The 18014-nt window shown below is 38.3% G+C and overlaps 1 protein-coding gene across 9 annotated transcripts in view; it reads left to right on the top strand.

Moving 5' to 3' along the window:
- Positions 1 to 18014, top strand: part of sema6cb (semaphorin 6Cb) — a 128186-nt gene that overhangs the window by 97727 nt on the left and 12445 nt on the right. For all 9 annotated transcript variants that reach the window (XM_083550758.1, XM_083550755.1, XM_083550752.1 and 6 more), the window contains 4 exons: positions 1063 to 1200; positions 3760 to 3837; positions 14284 to 14342; positions 15607 to 15657. In XM_083550758.1, coding sequence (XP_083406884.1) covers positions 1063 to 1200; positions 3760 to 3837; positions 14284 to 14342; positions 15607 to 15657 — 326 coding nt within the window. The remainder of the gene's footprint in view (positions 1 to 1062; positions 1201 to 3759; positions 3838 to 14283; positions 14343 to 15606; positions 15658 to 18014) is intronic.

Below are 18014 nucleotides of genomic sequence, written 5' to 3'. Positions count from 1 at the left end.
GAAGTGTGCACTAGGGGAGTACAGACTTAGTGAGCGCCGCCACTGATTAATTCTGTTTGCCTCTCTCATGGATACAGCTTCTCCCTGGGAATGACATGAGCGGTTTACTTATTTGCTTTACTGGTTTTTTTTATTCTCACTCTGACAGCTCTGTAGCACACAGCAATTATTAGAATGCTGAGAAACACCCACGTGCCAGAACTGAAGCATTACACACACATTACAAAGAGCTTTATTCCTCCTGCACTCTCCTCCCCAGCCCCACAATTCCTCTCCCCCTCTATTCTTCTGTATCTCACACTTTCACATCTGAGGAGTGAGGGAGTATTCACTATGGAAGTAAACACTCGGTGAGCTCCACCACTGATTAATTCTGTTTGTGTCACACTGGGCCACAACGCCTCCAGAACCCGCTAGACACACACGGTGGTCTAGTTTACTCCCTGTGTCTCTTTTTATACACACATTCAAATTTCCTTACTCTCATCTGTACACACTAAGGCATTTTATTCAAACAACAAGCTCCGTCATATAGTAAACAGGGTGAAGAGAAAAGCAGTAGTTTTATCCTCCCGTTGCCTTTTTCCATTAGTCTGCGGCTATACATTGTCTTCCAGATAAAGTAAATCATCCTGGGTGGCCTCATATATGGGACACTTATAAGTGATTTTATTCTTTACTACACCAGTCAAAAGATTACAATATGTGCAGGCTGTAAACGTAGAAGCGTGCACTTTCATTGTGATACTGTTTTCCTGTGAAACTTGACATGATTTGGATCTTTTGTTTACACTGACACATGCATTGTGGCCGAAGTGGTAGCACAGCGGTCCTCGCCAAGCTGCAACTGCTGGGCCCTTTAACCACGTCCTAAACTGCTCAGTTTTACTGCATAATAGAAATAATTAGGATAATTGTAATTTTCCCCATGTCGTAAATGTAATTAAGATGATAGAAAATTTTATGTTTTGACTGATTAATTGATTTAGAAAGATAAAATGGAAAAAAATAAAATGAAGTTTGTCTTTTATGCTTATGAGCAATTTTCTCACCGCTTGTTAGATGCAATGTACGTGGGGAAGACCGGAGGATTCTGGGACTGGAGCTGGATAAGGACCATCATGCCCTGTTTGTGGCCTTCTCTAGCTGTGTGGTACGTGTACCTCTGAGCCGATGTGCTGACTACGGAACCTGCAAGAAGTGAGTAGCTCTGAACTCTTACTGTACATTGCACCCACTGTACTGTTGTTTTCTTAAATCTAATTTGCCAAAAGGTGTTAATCAATCTTTGATAGCAGTGGCTTACTCAGTATTTAAATTATTTAAATATTATACTTATTTAAATGAGTATTGAATAAATAAATATAAATAATATGGTTAGTACAAGTGCTTCATTATTTATATTATTTGTAGCAATTTTATATCATATGCTCCAGACAGATCAAAATAATTTGTTGGTTTTTATCAAAGAAAACGTATATATGGGTTGATATGGATCGGTCTGAAAGGAGTTGCTTAATCAGCATTGATAGAAATATTTTTGGCTGTCAGCACTTTCTACAATCGGATAGTCAGAGGAGTTTCTTGCTTCTTGCTAAAATGACAATCTGAGATTTTTCATTAACTTGAGCAGAGAGTTTAAAAATGAGAGAGGATGGTAAGGGATTGACTGTTTATAGCTGTTACACCATAAGTGATAACAGGATCTTGTTTGTCTCATGAGCGTTTCACATCATTAAATGTAGCTATAAAATGTTTAAAAGCGTTGTTGTTGATTTGATAAATTCAAGTTTGTAATCGTTGAGAAATCCTTTTGGTATAAGAGGTATACAACACTTTGGGAGTTGTTTGAAAAAAAAAAAAAAAAAAAAAAAAGAATCCACTTTCCGGAGGTAGAATCACTCTGTAGCCCACACTGCACTGTAATGGATTATTTTACTATGGCAGTCATGCTCCTTTCCTGATTTAATTTGCACTTCTTCTGAATGTTTATTTCTCACAGATGCTTTCTATAGTCCTGACATTGCCATAGTTATAATAATGAATAGTCTGCGCTGGGGAGAAGTGAAAAATTGTGGTATGAGTGGTGACAATCACGTCAATCATTACCTCTTAAAGGCCACTAAAACTTTTATAGAAGCATTTTTACCATTACAGATGCTTATCCCCTGAGGTTGACAGGAAATCCTGAGGTTGAGAAGTCTGCACTTTTTTGCAGAGACAAGCACATAAACACTGATAAGCTAGGCCATATGTAGGAGAGCAGCAGAGCACTGCAGCTGTCTGGGTGCTGGGTTCTGTGTAGTTGATGGAAATGGGGACGTGTTTCTTCTACAGCGTGATAAAATGTCCCTCTCCACCAAGACGCCACCAGCCAAATTGCACACGCTCAAATCGGAACCATCTGATTGGCTAAAAGCCAGTAACAATCAGACCAAAGAGGCTGTGAATTTTTTTTTTTCTTTTTTTTTTTCCTCCTTCTGCAAATAGAGGACGTGAAAGCTGATTCTGGAAACAGGCTCTGTTTCACTTCATAGTGATCCCCAAATCCTATCACAGGATTTGACCAAGAAGAGGGCGCACCTTGGCTGGGATTATGGGTCGGTAATCGCTGCTGCCTCCCATTCCCCATTTCACAAAAGTGCTTTTGCTTTATAGAGAAGGTGTGCTCTAAACTGCACGTCTTAGTCACCAGTTCACTCTAGAAAAAGCAGAGTAGAGACCCATTCACGTAGGGAAATAGTTTAAGAGGGAAAGGATCCCTGTTCATTAATTTTTCTTTTTAGGTTTATGGCAGCACACCGTGCTTATACTGTATGTCCGGGCTGTTCGGGTTACAATTCGTGCCAGCCAAAGATGCAATGTAAATAACGACAATAAAAGGCACCAGGTACAATATACCGAGATCTAATTCAGCTCATAGTACAAATGGCTTATCCTAGTTCTTTCAAATGATAAACTAATTTTACAGTAATTGTGTTTGCATAGTTTATACTAATGTGATGGTAATGAGAGCTAAGTGTTAGGATAGAGAAGTGAATTGATGGAAAGTTTGTGAACAGTAAACAGCTGAATGTAGAGATACAGAAGGCACAGCGGCTACGAGAGCAGCTATCGATCAGAGAAATAGAAGAAAGCATTGTGTTAGTATAGTTTGTTTTTCCAGACTCCTTGATTTTGTTACTCTCTGTCACTCAGTCTCCCACTCAACCAGTTTCTCCCAAACCACACACTACCGACTATCCACACATTATTTTCCTTTTTCCTCTCTCCCTTCCACTCCTACTGCTTTCTTTCTCCTCTCTCTCTCTCTCTCTCTCTTTCTCTCTCTCTCTCTCTCTCTCTCTCTCTCTCTCTCTCTCGTGCTGGCTGTCTTATGCGCTCTGCCATGTCACTGAGTCCCAGTTGGGCTCTGGCAGCCATAGCACACCTGTCAATCACATCCACATGTGTACGCACACATTCATGAACTCGCATCTGGCTCTCAGGCAGTTTCACTGACAGTCCCTCCATCTTTCTCTTGACACCTTTCTCTCTCGCTGTCTGTCTCTCTCTCTCTCTCTCTCTCTCTCTCTCTCTCTCTCTCTCCCCCCTGCTTTATTCGGCTGACCCTGTGACTGGCTATCCTCTCTGACACCCTTGGTCTATTATTTGGGTTGGGCGTTTATGAAGCATGAAGATGAAAATTCGGAGTGAGAAATACAGCCTCGTTTCAGCCCATCTGCTGTGAATTAACTGTGTTATGTGTTTGTATTTCAGAAGCTGTTTGTCCTCACGAGACCCTTACTGTATTTGGCTGAAGACGGGAAGTTGTGCCACTGTGGCGCCAGGATTAAAGTGAGTTACAGATTACAGCATCCTGCTGTTTGGCCTCTTTATTATAACAAAGTTGGGGTCAAATAAAAGATTACAGAAAGCTGCTGTACACAGGTCAAAGACATACGATTTGAAGTGGAACATAAGAATTTAATGTTATATAAAACAAATATTAAAAAATAAGCAAATAAAAAAAAAAGAATGAATGAATGAGCGAAGGTAAAAAAAGAATGCCTTTCATGTATTTTTTTTTTTTTTTTTTTTTTTAATGGTCCTGTTAAGGAAAATGCTCTTGAGTAGGGTTTACTTTATCCTGAAGGACAAACCACAAAATCCATTTTTTTTTTTTTTTTTTGTGTTTGTTTTTATAATTATTCTTTTTTTTTTTTCTTTATTACATAGCGTTGAATGGAATGATAATTAAAATGTCCTTACATAAGAACTAAACCTGAAATAAAAATTTCAATATTAATAAATCATAATTAATCTCAGAATAATGTTAATAATAAAAATAAAAAAAAATCAATATAATTGCAAGAAATAGAAACAATACATTTTTAGAATGATATTGGAATATGCACTGACATTTTAAACTTGCATCATATTCAGTTCTGTGCAAAAGTCTAAGGCAGGTGTGAAATATGCTGTAAAGTAAGAATACTTAAAATTGAGGGAAAAAAAAGTTGTATTTTTATTTATTTATTTTTATTATCATTATTATTTTTAGCAATTAACAAAACGGGAAATAAATGTACAGAAGTTTAAATTAAATCAATATTTGGCTTTGCCTTTCCCAGCGAAACAGCATGAGTTCTTCTAGGTGCACTTGTACACAGCTTTTGAAGGAACTCGGCAGGTAGGTTTTTGCGAACATGTTGGAGAACTAACCACAGATCTTCTGTGGATATATGCTGGCTCAAATCCTTCTGTCTCTTCATCTAATCCCAGACAACCTCAATGATAATGATATCATGGCTCTGTGGGGGACAATCAATCACTTCCAGGACTCTGTGATTTCTCTATGCTACAGTAGGTCTTAAAAACATTGGCTGTATGTTTAGTGTCATAGTCCTGCTGCAGAATACATTTGAGGTTAATCAGATGCATCCCTGATGGTATTGCATTAATGGATAAGTATCTGCCTATATTTCTCAGCATTAAGGACACCAATAATCCTGACCAAATTGCTAACCCAATTTGCAGAAATGCAGCCCCAAACATGCAAGGAACCTCCACCATGCTTTACTGTTGCCCGCGGACACTCTTTGTACCTCTCTCCAGCCCTTTAACAAACAAACTACTTCCTGCTACAGCCAAATATTTCTCATTTTGGCTCATCAGTCCAGACCATCTGCAACCATTTTTCTGCACTCCAGTTCCAATGTTTTCATTTATAGTAGTGTTACTTAGCCTTGTTTCCACGTCTGAAGTATTTTTGGCCACGGTTCTTTCATGAAGACCAATTCTGGCCATACTTTCCTGGAAAGTAGATGTGTACCACTGGACTCTGTCACTTTTTTGCTGATGGCACTGCTGGACATTTTCCAATGTCAAAGGAAAATAAGCATGATGTGTCTTTCATATGCTGCAATAAGTTTCCTTGGCCGACCACTGCGTCTACGGTCCTCAACATTGCCTGTTTCTTTGTGCCTTTTCAAAATAGCTTGGACAACACATCTTGAAATCCCAGTCTTCTTTAAAATCTTTACCTGGGAAAGACATTACTCATACAGTATAACTACCTTGTGTCTTGATGCTGTGCTCAGTCTTGTCATGGTTTCTGACCTGTGACATGAAACTGTCTTCCACAACCTCACCTTAGTAGCAGAGTTTGGCTGTTCCTCCCTCAGTTTTAAGACTCCTATACTGCTGTTTGCTACGTATGAAATAGATAATCAGTAGCACTAGCTAGGTATAATTAGATAATAATAGACTTGCAAGTGTACAAAGTGTGCAAGTGTAAGAATCGATGCTAGTTCGAAGCTAGAGGGTAGCCACACCAAATATCGATTTGATTAAAAATAAACAAATAAAATATATATATATTGAAGGCATTCTTACTTTATAGCATTTCTTTACACCTGCCCAAATCATTTGCACAGTACTGCAGAGCTTAAAACAGAAAGTGATTTATTGTTTAATGTATAAAAGTTTAATTGTTTAAAGGTTTGTGTTATGTCCCCCAGTGGGGGTCATTTTGCTTGTGTATTTTTTGATGCTTTATTTTAAAAGTGCTGTGCTGTGTTTTCATTCAGCGCTCTGCTGCCTGCCTCCTCAACATTTAATTCATGTTATCCAAAATAATGTGCTTCATTGAATCAGTATTAATTATATGCCAACATCTTGCACAAATTTGGGTCACCTGTTCGGGAGCATGTCAAAACGTTGTGAAGCCAAGGTGTACAGCCGTCCTTTTTGTTTGGTGGCAAGCAGGCTAAAGGAAATAAATGGGTGTGAGGCATGCTTGCACCTATGCAGGGATATCGATCAAACGCAGCCTGGTGTTATTTATTTGTCCACACAGGACCAACTGTATGTGTCACAAGCTTCTATTGACCAGCCTTTACTTTCAGCCAGGGGAGGAGGGAGAAGCCTCAATCTATCTCACACTTTGTCTGTATGCATGGAATCGAAAGTAATGTTCAGCTCAATGGCTTTCAGCCACCATGCCTGTGTATGCCAAACCAGCACCTTAGAGAGTGAAACAGTAAGCGAGAGATTGAGATCGAGTGAGAGAAAACTGTTAGCTGTTAGCCTTACCACCCAGCAGGCCTTTAGCACCTTTGTCCCACTGAAACATGGCTGCTACTCTAAATCACTCCGAGTGCTTATTTTCTCATCACAAATTTGGCTGTAAATTACGCTGTGGAGTTAGTCGAGGCATGTTGCAGGCTTGGGTATGCTATCTAAATGTGAGTATTGATCTCTTTAAATAGCGCTTCAGAGTTATTGCCTCTAAATCACATGACTATCTTCTGTTTGTGATATTTACTGTAGGCTCCACCAGCCTCCTGCTAATGAAATGTGTGGAATGTATTAATAGAAGTTCCATAAAGTTCCCTGGCAAGCAAGATAGCTTGACAACTTATTGACCTTTTTTGGAAAAAACGGTGCTCTGTCTCAGTCAGATAGAGTTGTCAATAGTTTGTTCCCGTCAAGGGTAATGTGAAAGCATAGCAGTGAACAGTATTATGAATTATACAATGGCATATTTTGGCCGTATAGTACACAGTTCCTTTAGGCTCTATTGTCTCAGGGTTTTTTTTCCTTGCCAACATCATCTGCAGCTTGTTAATTAAGGAATAAATGTATCCTACTGTGTTCATTGTTAAACCTGCTGTAGAAATAGACTCTAACTGAATAATATGCCACAACCAATCATGAGGATTGGGCAGAGTTTGGGTTTTAACTTGAACTTAGCCATCTTCAAAAATTACCTTTTGATTCGGACAAAAGCCTACTCGTGCACCTCTTCTCTGCAGCGTAACCTGCACTGTGTTATGGCTAAGATCATTTAATAGAGCTTCAGAACTAACTGAAACCTGGCCATGACACTTGGTGAGCACAATGCTGCAGGACTTGAGCGATTCCAGAGCGAGGCCTCCAATCAGCCAGACAAGTCGTTCATCAGGGTTTAGCAGGACAGTGTCATCTGTACATTAATGATGTGCTGCTTCCTTGCTGACACAACATGGATATTTATGCTCCCAGTGAATAGCCTGCACAGCTTTGTCCAATCATTTCCAGCACTGGTCATTACAGGGGGAGAGAAAATAGTTCACCCTCACCCTCTTTTCACCTGCTGACTCCTGAGTAATTTATGTCCTTGGTAGGTCAAGCTGTGGCTTAATAGCATTGTTCCTCAGAGAACAGAAAGTGCTCTGTTGTAAGTCTTTGGTATGGTTGGGTAAAAAGTTTCAAACTAATTTAAGCCAAGTACACTTGCCTTGATGTGAATGCAGTTTTAATATATCACCAGGAAATTATTGGTGACGCATCCAGTGCCCTCTTTCTGTTTCATTAGTACTCAATTTTATTTAATGTCAATTAACAATGATATGAGTTTTGGGTTTTAGTGTAGTGAGGGTGGAATGCTACAACTCGGCTGAAGTCAATATGAAGTCTGAATAATGGTCTTTTGGAGATGGCACTTTGCTTTGATTTCCCAGGTTTTTGTACCCCCCCCCCTTTTTTTTTTTTTTTTGATGTGTTGTTTGCTGAACCACAACCAGCTCAATCTCGAGCGAACTCTTGGGGGATCTGCTAAAGATAGCAGCTTACGCTGTTAGAACCACTAGCTTTATGACGGGTTTGTGTCTTTTCAAAACCTTTGACCGTTAAGAAACAGTGTTACTCACTCTCATACCATCTGAGACTGAGGTAGACTCTACCTGAATGCATTTTTAGGATTGTTTTGCAAAGCTTATTTCTTCTATTTGTCAAAGGATTTTGGTCCATTTCTCCATTCGCAACATTTTAAACTCTTTAATGCTTTAAGGTTTGTGAATGTGGAATTTCCCTCTTCTCCATAATTACGGCTTCTTTGTAAACTTCTTCAGAGGTAATCAGGTCTTGGGATAAAATGTCAGCAGAATAAATGATGCCATAAATCTTCACAAGAGCCCCAGAACCAACAGCTACAAAACTGCACTAAAGCACCAGCCATCCACCTGCAAGTATCACAGGGGGTATTAGTTCCCTCACTATAACATGCTGATGAGATGTAAAATGTTTGGTTTGTCTAATGCTAATTGTAGCATTAATGATGCTTGGTGGAATTTTAAGTGGACGATTTTGTGAGGTGTTCTGAGGATAGTCTTCTTTTTTCCTTGCGATGATTCCAAACAGCTTGTTGGTATGAAAGTGGGGTTTAATACTTTATTTTAAAACTTGACAACCACAGTAATCAGCTAAACTGTGCTATTCTCAGCATGCGATCTTTGCATTTTTTTTTTTCCTCATTGTGCTCAAGTGTCCAATTCCTAGCACATTTTTTACGACTGTTTCAGAGACATGAAGCTTTTTGTTTTTGCCCTACTTTGCATAATGGTATTTTTTTTTTAAGTGCTTATGCATTTTTCGAATCCATTATCTGATTTGTAAAAGTCTCTTTTGTGTTAAAATTTTTTTGTGATCAAAGGTTTCTCACAGTAATGGATGACAAAAGGACTTTGTGTGTGCAACCCCATATTTCCCCAGGGAAACGGAACATAACGACAACAATGCGTGTTGTCTACGTGATTATGCATGATTAAAAAAGAATTGTTTGCTTGGGTGTAATACATTTGCACTGAATCCATACTTCTGTTCTGAAATTGCGCATGCACTTGGGTAACTGACAGACTGCCGCTTATTATAAGGGAGTATCATATAAATTCCCCGTTTCTGTCCCTTGCTCTCAGAGGTTAATAAAAATACGGGATGTAAATTGTGTTGAGGGAAGAGGCCAGATAGATTGAATATCGAGAACACAAGATCTTTGTGTCAACTGAAACAGCATGTTGCTGCTGCATAGGCTATACTACCTAATGCACTATTTCATTAAATTTTTTATTTTTTGCCTGTTTTTTAATCTGTGTAGATCATTCTTGTATGAAAGGAAATGGTGCAGTGGTCAAATCTGTGCTCCTCCAGATGACACTCTGGAATTTAGCTGCTACTATGGCTGGGCAATATGATGATAAAACACTTGGACTGTCATTACTGTGGTAGTGTTTTTATAACACTAAACAACTCTCCACCACACCTGCTTGATACACTGCCCCATGAATTATAATTCAGGATGTAAAGGAAGTCAAAGCGTGAGTAAAACAAAATGGCATAATTCACAGCATGTGACACATTAGCATCTTGATGCTTTTATAGATTAAAAAATGTGTTGTATGCAAACCATTGCTGCTAAAACAGCTTCCATTTTTCTGGGAAGAATTTGTTAAATTTCGGAGTGTGGCTTTTGGAATTTCTGGCTATTCAGGTACAAAAGCATTAGTAAGGTCATGTGTTGATGTTAGGTGAGGAAGCCTGCAGTGCAGTCTGTGTTTAAGTTCATCCCAAAGGTGTTCAGTGGGGTTGAGGTCAGGGCTTTGACCACTCAAGTACTTCTTCTCCAACCATGGCAAACCATGTCATGATGTACCTTGTTTTTGTGCATAGAACACTGAAATGCTAGAACAAGGCCTTATTGCCTATGTTTGTGCACTTGGATTTCCCACTTGGATGAATCAAGTGTCTGTCTGTCTCTCTGTCTCTCTGTCTGTCTCTCTGTCTGTCTGTCTGTCTGTCTGTCTGTCTGTCTGTAATGTATTTTATATTACAGTACATTGTACCATGCATGATTTACATTATAACTAGTTTATTTAGCAATTGTTTATATTTTTACAGTCTTACTAAAGTATGTGTATTGGCTGGAAAAATAAGATTAAATAATCTGATTCCTATATCTTAAATGTTATGGTCATTTTCAAAAATAATGTATTTTATTTAGAATTTCTTTACAAACTAACCCCCTTGTCTTCTTTTCAATGTTTATTTTTTATAAACATCGAATAAAAATGATTGACCTAGAGGTTTATTTCTAAATGCATCACTTCTGTTCTCCTGCTAGTTTGCTAGGAAACTTAAATTTTGATGCATGTTGAGTATCAAATATCATATGATTTTGTTTTTTTATATTGTATTTAATATTACCCGCCTCTTGGCTATCTGTTCACCAATTAAGATCAAGATGGTGAATGACTAATGCATGTGTAATGCAAGTGCAATATTATGGCTTTCTCCTATACCAGGTTATAATCTTATACCATAACATGCGAAAGTTTGTGATTTTGCTGGGTTTGCTGGGTTGTTGCAGTCTCGTCATAACTGCTTTAGACACTTTTATACTTTTCATGTATGTCCTAATGCAGCTGATCAGAGTTGGCACTAGAAAAGTGAATATCTTCTATATTCTGAAATGGAGAATATGACACAATGATGAGGGAGGTGCAAAACTCATTGTCCCCAGCCTGCAGAAATATTGCTGCTGTAGAGCTGTCAGACAATGCAGTGAGGCCTATTTTAGGAATTTCAGCATAATTCCAAGCTTGAGTGCACTGTGAAACACAGTATTGGTTTAGGACATGAGAAAATGACATTTATCAGATGGACAGTTTGAAATGAACTATTGAGTAGTCTCGCAGAGCCAGGCATTATCTCTATACTGCAAAGGAAAATGTTGAATATAGTATAAGATTATCCCAAACCAAATCTAACCAAATTAATGATAAACATATATAATTATATATATGTTAATTTTATGAGAGGAAATGCAACCTATATATGACTACATTCAAGGTATATCCATTTGCTAATATTACATTTAACAATTATTACATTTAGTGACACGTGAGAAAAGAACAGAGTGGTTTGCTGACAGAAAAATATAGTACCGTGAGAACAAGCAATGTAAATATGCCATGACCTAGATAAGCATGTACACTACATGCCCAGTAGCTTTTGAACTGTGTTATCTGAACATAACACACACATGCTTTTTGAACATCCCAATCCATATTCTGTCCCTCTTTGCTGTTATAGTGCTGTTTCTGTAACTAGCACTCTTCTGGGAGTGCTTTACACTAGATTGTGGAACATGGCTTTTGGGATTTGCTCATTTAGCCACGAGTAATAAGTTCAGAGGCTGATGTTTGGTGAAGAGGTCTTTGTGCTGTGTGGTGTAACCTATCCCAAAGGTATTTGGTGGAGTTGAGGTCAGAGCTCTGTGCAGGCCATTTGAGTTCCTCCACTCAGAACTCTGCACATCATGTCTTCTCCGATATCTCTTTGAGCTGAGCGTTGTTGTCAAGCTGGAACACGTTTAATAATAACCTCAATCTCCGGAGGTTTAGCTGGGGTTTAGAGGGAAATATTGTATGCATGACAATTTATTGAGACAACAATTTATATAATTTGGAGGAAATTACTATTATTTAATATAATTTAAATATTTATGTATTCTTTCTATTGTTAAAGTGATTTTTTTTATTTTTTTTTTTATTTTTTTTTGTGTGTGCTGTAATTGTTTACAGAAATTTATAAAGGATTTTCATTTTTCTGGTAAGCATAGGTTGTTTTCGAAAGACTGAGATGTATTCTCATTAGACATCTCAATAAAGGGCTCGCGAGAGTCGTCCAAATTTACCCTAATTGTTCATAGTGAAAAGTAGCGATTTGGCAGCATAAAGGCCAAATGCAGAATTTGTAAAACTTTATTAAGATTGAAACTCTGAATGCCCTCATATGCTGTGGTCAGACAAGTCCAAGATAAAACTTTTTGGTCATGCACCCCAAGAGCATCTTGATAAAGTGGCAAACTGAATGGGACCAATGCACAGACAACAAACTACATCAAATCAACCCAACTATAAAACAAAGACAATTCCTCAACTTCCATTTCGAATCCACACACGACCAGACACTTTTTTGGACACTCCAGGCCCACACTTTCCTGCTAAACGGAGAAGAACCCCTAACATGTCATCACTGTACAACAAACATGACCATAAAACATATTATTGGCCTGCAATACACTTAAAAACACAAGACAGCTCTTCTACTCAGAAAGGACATATGAAGGAATCTTCCCAAAGTTATCACCAAAGAAACTCTGCCATAATCAAAATCTATAAAATGCTATAACATCTCATCATGCCCACCTTGATCTTGCTATGGAAATAGCCACCACTGCTAGCATGGCATTAAATAACAATAAACAACCAGACACACCAATAGAATAATGCTTGGCTCTAAATGTGGACCTCATACAAAGGAAACACATCTAATGCCTGCTGTAAAACATGGATCAATGTGGCTTTGCGGCTGTTTTGCGCCTGGTGGTTTTTGGGGCTTTTCTGAAGATTAATCATCATGCCTGGCAAGAAGGTTCAGGCTTGGCCAAAGCCAAACATGCTTCTGAAGCAACACAGAAATAGTAAAAGAAAGATCAAATCACTGTTCTGCAAAAACTATTTAAATTTCTGTCATGCAGTGAAGTCTGAGGAAACTGCAAGTGCAGGTTAATTAAAAGAATTTGGCGAACAGTTAACAAATATGAAATAAAACCTCGTAAACAAGAGCAGATTGAAAGTCAGTTGATCAGCAAACATGGTCAAATCCAAAACCTAGGCAATGAGACACAAAAAAACAAGATCATGCTAAGCATTACTTTGTAACAGGTCGAATGTTCAAACTGTTTATGTAGTTGTGATTGGAAAAGAGTGTGCATGATTAGAACTCAGGTGACTGTAAATGTGATTGTGGAGTGTTTAGCTGGGGTTCATAGTCTATGGCACCCATGATTGTAGGCTGCAGTGTGTTCTGGGAAGTGGAGTATCTGGCTGATGCTGGCACTGACTTGACACTCAATTTAAACCGACAGCGTGCAGATAGAATTCCACATATGCAAACTTTGATTAGTTTAAAGTGTTTCCATTAGAGGTGTGGACCAAAATCCTGCTGCAAGTGTTTCCTCTCAAGGTGAGACGTAAACAAAATAACACTTGGTACTGTTATTTTGTTCGGAACAAGAATTATAAAACATTAATTTTAAGAGGGATGATCAGTTTAAAGCCAGCATTTTGTACATCTCATCATCTCATTTATTTATTTTTTTTATAAAAGAATGCAATGTACTCTTGCATAATAAATATATTACTTATGCAATATTATATTCATATATTGTATTTGTTGCTCATTTCAATGAAGGCTGTCATTAATTCTCAGGGACATGGTATGTCATTAGTTATGCATGCATGAGAACTTCTAACATCTAACATATTAGATTTTGCCTTGTGCAGTTAAATAATGATCAAACTCATGTTATGAATTCTTTCTATCCATTAACATGCTTGCTACATCGCAAGCAAACATCAGAAATTAGAAAGATGCCACATGGAACAGATTTTTTTCTATTGTGCACTCTGTGAATCAAATCAAAAACCCGTTTCCCTTGCTGTCGTTCCCATACAGCACAGGTGTTTCTGCAGCCTGACAAATGCACCGTGACTAGGTGGGAAATAATTGCTGCTAATTGCAATTAATAATTGCCATCACAATGCCATGCTAAATAATTGCAGTCATAATCTCTGTAACAGCTTCGCAGCTCCAGGGAGCATGTGCACCCTTTCGATTGTTCCTCCCACCATGAATAAGATGGTCTCCGCGACATAACAGATGATGCCATTCATCCACACCTTCTCTGCCATTCATTTGCCCGACTGTCTCGGCCAAAAGAGTCGACCTTGGAAAAGACAGCACACAAATTGCATTTCCCTTTTAGTGCTATTCGAGCTCAGACAGATAGGCAACAGGTCTGTTGTCCTGTACTTGACAGCACAGGCAATTAAGGGTGTGAAAGAAGAAAGGGATGAAGCAGGTAATAATTCTGTTCTTTCTGTTTGTGTTTTTTTTTTTTCTTTTTTCTTTTTTCAGATCAGGGTTTGAGCAGGATGTGGAGAATGGCTTCTCGCAGTATCCCGACAGCTGCCACGGTGAGCACAAACCTCCAGCGTCCAATGTCCTAGTATATACACTTTGTACACTTTCAGCCTGAATGAATTTAATCCCTGTTCATAACTGATATTCGCCAAGACCTATGTGGCTATATTACATCTGTTGTGTTAATAGCTTTAAGACTAACAAAACACTGAAAAGTCACCAGTGTTGCTAGGTTCACACTTTTCATGCGGAATCCAGCTAATTTTTTATTTTATTTTTTTTAACTGCCCAGACATGCATTTAATGCATAATGTAGTGTTATATTTTATGTGGCTTCGTATATTAACACATTGTCACTAGGAACGAATCTGAGACAATTACAGCATCTTGGTAAAAATTATGGAACATACCTTTTTACAATATTACATTAAAGAATATTGAATGAAGTTACAGTTATATATTAGAGAACATGTTTCAGTGCACTTTGATGTTAGGATTTAAAATACGGTTTGGAAGATGTGCATGTTGAGTTTGGTAGTATATTCTGCATTCAGCTATCAGAAAGCATCATACAGGTTTATTGTTATTTTAAAGCCTCTGAGAGCACGAAAGTTCAAAATGTGCACAACAAAATCAGCAGGCAAGAGCTTGAAACCGTATTATGCTATACTTTTATATCATCTATTGTATCATATATTGACACAGACATTATAATCCTGTATTTAATGTTTGACAGAATATTTTATAGCCCTCTGAACTGTAAACATAGTTGAAGCTATTGCGAGAGACTAATTTGCATTTTTTCATACCCACCTGCTCTTGCCGAATGCATTACATAAGCAACTTGCATTTTATTTTGATTATGACTTCCGCATCTATTTATTTGTAACCGTTAGAACTGTAGTTAGATGACAAAATGCATACAGATTCTATCAACCAATCTGAGCACCTTACCGGGAAAAGGAAATCATCAGATGGTTGAAAATAAACAGTGAGTTTTTGTTTGGTCCCCAGCTCCTTTTGGGTCTAGTTGTAAAGTGGTGTTGGGACATATTTGGCAATGCTGTTACTGAATAAATGCGATTACAAGTGGTTAGCGGAGACTCATACCAGACACAGGAAAATTCCTGGTGTAAACAGCTATCCGTCTCAGCTGTCCACTTGTGATTGAACCACCTGAGGCTGATGCTAATAATAAGTCTGAACAGGCTAAACAGACCCAAGCACGCAACACAAACATTCCAGAAATCTAGCAGAGTTTAAAGGAGATTAATTAACTCTTATTAATGGTTTTGTATTTTTCTCCTTTAATCATAGATGTCTTGGCAACCACACGAAAGCAGAACCCTGCACTGGATTCAGCGTACGGTCAGTTACTTTCTTCTCTGCTTAGATTACACAAAACCACGTCTCCATTCAACACTTCCATATATTCAGCATTCTATTCATCATTTGCTCTTAGCTTTTTATTCCTAAAACTCATTCATTCAGACGCACACATGCATGCCTGCTCCATCGGTTTGTACTGAAAGGCACCCGGATCCTTCTTTTATTTAGATAATGTCTGCATATCGCTTGTGCATTTTTCATTTTGTTTGCCAACACTCCAAGGTTGACTGCGCAAATGGTAGATGTATTACAGCATATTGCTTTGATACGAGTGTAAGTCAATTTACCTCGCTCTCACCTCTGAAAACACGCTACAACTCGCTTTAGCAATGCTCTTGCACTCTGTTATTGATGCCATCATTCCAAATCAATATGTACAAACACCGAAATGGGCAACAGGGAGCTTAATGCCTATAAAATCAGGGCTGCAGCACGGAGTCACAATGCTGTTTTTTACTGAAATAGTGAATACAATCCGTGTGTGGTGTCATCATGGGTGTGGGAAAGAGTGCAGTGAGCAATGATCAGCTTAGTGTTTGACACATTTGTGTGCGTGTGTGTGAATGCTGCAGCATGTGTCAGCTGAATTTTTTCAGTGCAGACACATTGGCAGGTGGGTCATGACCTCAGAATTATTGTCCTGAAGCACATCAGCACATTGTGACGGACGGACAGCACTGCTGCTGTCTGCTGACTTAACTCCGTTCAGCTCAACAAACCACACAGACACACACGCACACATATTTTATATATATATATATATATATATATATATATATATATATATATATATATATATATATATATATACACAGTATATATACACAGTATATACATACGCGCACACACACACACACACACCCAATGGACTCTCTTATTGTGTTAGACAGCTGAGAATTACTTATCAAAGCCCCAGTGTTCACATTCTGCACAAAAAACGCTGTTCTGTATTCATGAAGCTTGTTGCAGTCTTTCAGTAAATGTGACAAAGGATAGATGCAGTTCAGGTGTCCACCTCTGTGCTGTAGTGTCAGTCAGGGGGAGCGAGCTGGAGAGAGGGGATCATGCATTATGGGAGTTATTATTATTATTTTTTTTTTTTACGGATTAATTTCGTTCAAATCTCATGCGGTCGCAGCTTTTCCGGAGCGCAATAAAATAACTGGTAATTAAATTTTTGAATCCTGTGTTGGTGTGTTCTAATTTTGAGACAAAGCATATAGCACAGGGCAATTATTTATGCAGAGATACACCCCTTTACTGAGCTAAACACTGCATTTACAGACCTCTGTAACCGCCTGCCCCACCACCCCACCCCTCCCTCTCTACCTCTTTTTCTCAACACAGAGTCCCCAATCAAAGTAACAGCAAAGCCTCTATGCAATACACTGAAAACAATTGAGGTTTGAGATTAAAAGATGACTCACTGGTTTAATCAGAATTTTAGGTCATTTTCCCGTATTTATGCCGAAGCGTGTTAGCAAATTAGAACATAGCGCTTTTTTGTTTGTTTTTTCTAAAATACCTACTTTCCAAAAAATCTAAAATATAGGAACATATGGCTGACAGATGTTTTCTGTTGCCCAGTTGTGTCCTGTTAGATGGTTTGTTTAAGACATTAATAGCTTTGAATGTCTACTCTTGGTTTGAGCCATATGTTTCACCTGTGAAGGATAAACCAACAAGTCCAGAGATCTACTGGAGAAAAACAAGTCATTTTTAAGCCTTAAAAAGAGGGAAATTGATCAAAGACATTGCACAAGCAGTGCACATAGTTAGCACAGAAATTTGAAATGTCATTAAAAAGAAGGAAACTACTGGTAAACAGGCTGAACAGGTCACCAGAGAACACTACAGCAGTTGATGAGAGAAACATTGGGAGAGCTGTAATGAAAAACCCAAAATGAACAGTCAGTGATATCACAACAACAGCCGCAGCTCAGGGCCAATCACAATCTTAGTGAGCAGAAATGACGTGGGTATACCACAAGACTCAAATCACTCATCAGCAGTAAGAATATCACAAATCACAAAAAAAGTGCATAGATGAACCACAACTATTTTGGAACCAAGATTAGCCTCTATATCACAAATTAAGAATACAATAGTTGACTGAAGTCAGTGGGTCACCAGCTTAATTCAGTTATGGCAAATTAACTACAGTTTGTTTACTTTAATACTTTGTCCCAGTACATTTGCTCACCAAAAATGCCTCACCAAAGGTGCCATGTTCTAAATTGCTCAGTACATCTAGATATCATCGTGGGAAAGAAACGTGGAAATTCTGATCTATAATGGCCTCTGGGCTATTTGATTGCACAGCCCCACTAAGAAAA

Source organism: Silurus aristotelis, assembly GCF_946808225.1.
Source record: "Silurus aristotelis genome assembly, chromosome: 1".
Classification (NCBI taxonomy): Eukaryota; Metazoa; Chordata; class Actinopteri; order Siluriformes; family Siluridae; genus Silurus; species Silurus aristotelis.
This window is presented reverse-complemented; position numbering and strand designations above follow the sequence as displayed.